Source organism: Polyodon spathula, unplaced genomic scaffold, assembly GCF_017654505.1.
Source record: "Polyodon spathula isolate WHYD16114869_AA unplaced genomic scaffold, ASM1765450v1 scaffolds_1957, whole genome shotgun sequence".
Classification (NCBI taxonomy): domain Eukaryota; kingdom Metazoa; phylum Chordata; class Actinopteri; order Acipenseriformes; family Polyodontidae; genus Polyodon; species Polyodon spathula.
Window position 1 is genome coordinate 650 of NW_024473432.1, and position 2,536 is coordinate 3,185.

General features: G+C 49.2%; 1 protein-coding gene across 1 annotated transcript; it reads left to right on the forward strand.

The window, feature by feature from the left end:
• Window positions 1-224: 224 nt before the first annotated feature.
• On the forward strand, window positions 225-2,192 carry LOC121310255 (zona pellucida sperm-binding protein 3-like; the record flags this gene model as incomplete). The annotated part of the gene is made up of 6 exons (XM_041243557.1): window positions 225-445; window positions 558-672; window positions 811-902; window positions 1,350-1,446; window positions 1,478-1,529; window positions 2,055-2,192. Coding segments are annotated over exons 1-6 (715 nt in total), but the record flags the coding sequence as incomplete, so codon positions are not given.
• Window positions 2,193-2,536: the final 344 nt, after the last annotated feature.

Here is a 2,536-nt window from a genome sequence, read left to right on the forward strand (position 1 = left end):
GTTCTAAACTGTAATTAAACCACCATCCAGGCCCATAAGTAGGTTGTTTAACCCTGGAACAGAAGGGCCCTCTAGGACTCATTGCACACCCCTGGCATGGAGGGTTCCTGCGGCTGTTTGTTGCCAGTGCACAATTCCTCTGCCAGATAACTGGAGTGGTCCTGTAGTAAGGGTTTGCTAGTGCATACTTTCCTGTAGTAGAGGTTATTGTATCGTGTGTTTTCATGCTGGTCTCTATATACTGTGTCTCCTTGCTTCCTGTTCCAGATAACTGGAGTGGTCCCAGAGTCTCCAATGTCATCTACCTGGGTGACGTCCTTCACATTGAGGCTTCTGTTGCCGTTGACAACCACGTGCCCCTGCGGCTCTATGTCGACAGCTGCATCGCGACCCTGAGTGGCAACAAGGACTCTGAGCCCAGATACGCTGTTGTGGACAAGCTTGGGTGAGAACTGGAATTACTTTACACACTGGCTTGTGCTGCACTCTGCTTTATTGACCCTGTTTTGAATGCTGTATGTTGGAGGTGTAATCCTTTCTCTGCCTGTCTCTCCCAGCTGTCTGATGGATAGCAAGGCTCCAGACTCCTCCTCTTCCTTCACCAGACCTGCTCTGAACAAGCTACGCTTTGATATCACTGCTTTCAGGTTCCAGGGGGATTCCAGGAGTTTGGTAAGGTTTAGCTAGACCTGGGTCCTTTCTGACGTGTCCAAGTATACTGTGATTAGTTTTGCTTTCTGGTGCATTGATGTCCTGTATGGTGTTTGACAATTCCCCTTATGACTCTTTCCCTCCCCCCTTTGGTTTCAGATCTACATGACATGCACACTGAGGGCAGTCAATGCTGACAAACCAGCTGATGCCTCCAACAAGGCCTGCTCCTACCAGAAGCAAACCAACAGGTAAGCTGTGCAAGAGTGATCAGACCCTCTGTGCTGAAGACTAGCCTTTAAATCCAGACCCTACCCCCTTATTCCACCATGCTGTTTGTGATGATCTCTAGGAGACGGTCTACCTAAGCATGATCAATTCAGATGAGCACCTGTGAATTTTGCTACTGCTATCATGGCAGCCTACCTCTGTGTGGGTTTTTTTTTATATCTATTGAGATGCTATGTTGCCCTGTTACTTGCCCATGCCCTCTGTTCTAATGCTGTGTGGAAATGATCACTACTTTTCATATCAAGTTTTGGTTATGTGATATCCTCTTACAGAAATATTGAATCCTCCCTGGCTGAATGTACCAATCCTTGTGTTGGGATAGTGATGGCTCTGTGGCTCGCGCTGTCCTTGTATTATAGCTGGTGCTCTGTGATCCTGCCCCCCTCATGCTGTGTCTCTTTCTCCAGGTGGGTCTCTGAGGATGGCTCCTCTGCAGTGTGTGGGTGCTGTGATGCTGGCTCCTGCTCTGGGACACCCCGGTTCCTCCCTCCTCCTCCCAGGCAGGTGGGGAGCTATTCCTGCTGGGATCAACCAGCCTGACTGGAGAGGAAAGTGGCTGCACAAGAGAGCGGCTCCTCTTGATCCAGGTACTGTCTGAACACCCAGCCTGGGAGAGGCCTCTTCATAGGACTGGAACTCTAACCAAGCTGCACAAATACTGTCACTTCAACTACAGTTTAGTAGTTTGCTGCCCAGTGTCCCATGTGCTTGATATTGAGCAAATAAGAATGGGAACAGTCAGGGCAGTAAAGGGTTAAAGATGTTCAAACTAGTGCTTCAAATTCATCATGAATGACTGACCTTTTGCAGTAGGTCAGCTGGTCTGATTTGCAGCTAGACCATTGGTGTGAGTTTCAACACATGAAGGGGATCAGGTACCAGGAAGCAGCAACAACTTGATTCTTCCACATCTGCATGAGCCAAACTGGAAATGAGACTCTGATAGACAATAAGCTCCAGTGACTTTGCTAGTGCTAAAGCATTTCTAACCTTTTTTGACCATGTGCTCCCTTTCAATGGAGTTGCATTGTGGAGTAGCTCAATCACCAGTGCATGACTTGGTTTCAGCAATGCCATTAACCTTGCCTTCCTGTCTCTCCCCCTCTGTGTAGCTGGCCAGGACCCCCGAGTGCATGTAAAGGAGATCACCATTGGCCCCCTGACCGTGGTGCATGTGGCCCGAGACCATGCTGTCGTGCTCAGTAAGGAGTCCCTGTACCCCCCCCCTCTGCAGCTTGTGGAAGTGCAGGGTAAGAGCAGCTCTCGGTGCTACGGAGCTCTGAACCAGCTTGCTGGCAATGGAAGGGTTAGGCTGCTTTGTTCCATTACATGTATTTGCATTGATTTTAAGTCTTGCATCTTTCAAATGAAAAGAGAGTGATGCTCTGCAGAGTTGCTACTCCTGGTGTCTTCAATGGGTGTAGCTTCCTGCACTATCCTGTTAACCCCTCTGTCTCTGGCTCCTCTGTCCCTGTGCTGGCAGTCTCCACTGTGGCTCTCGCTCTCTCCTGCGCTGTCCTGTTGGCCGTGTTCCTTAAATGCGCTCCCAGACTACTGACAAACTACTCGCTATGTCTTCATAATGTATTTGAAT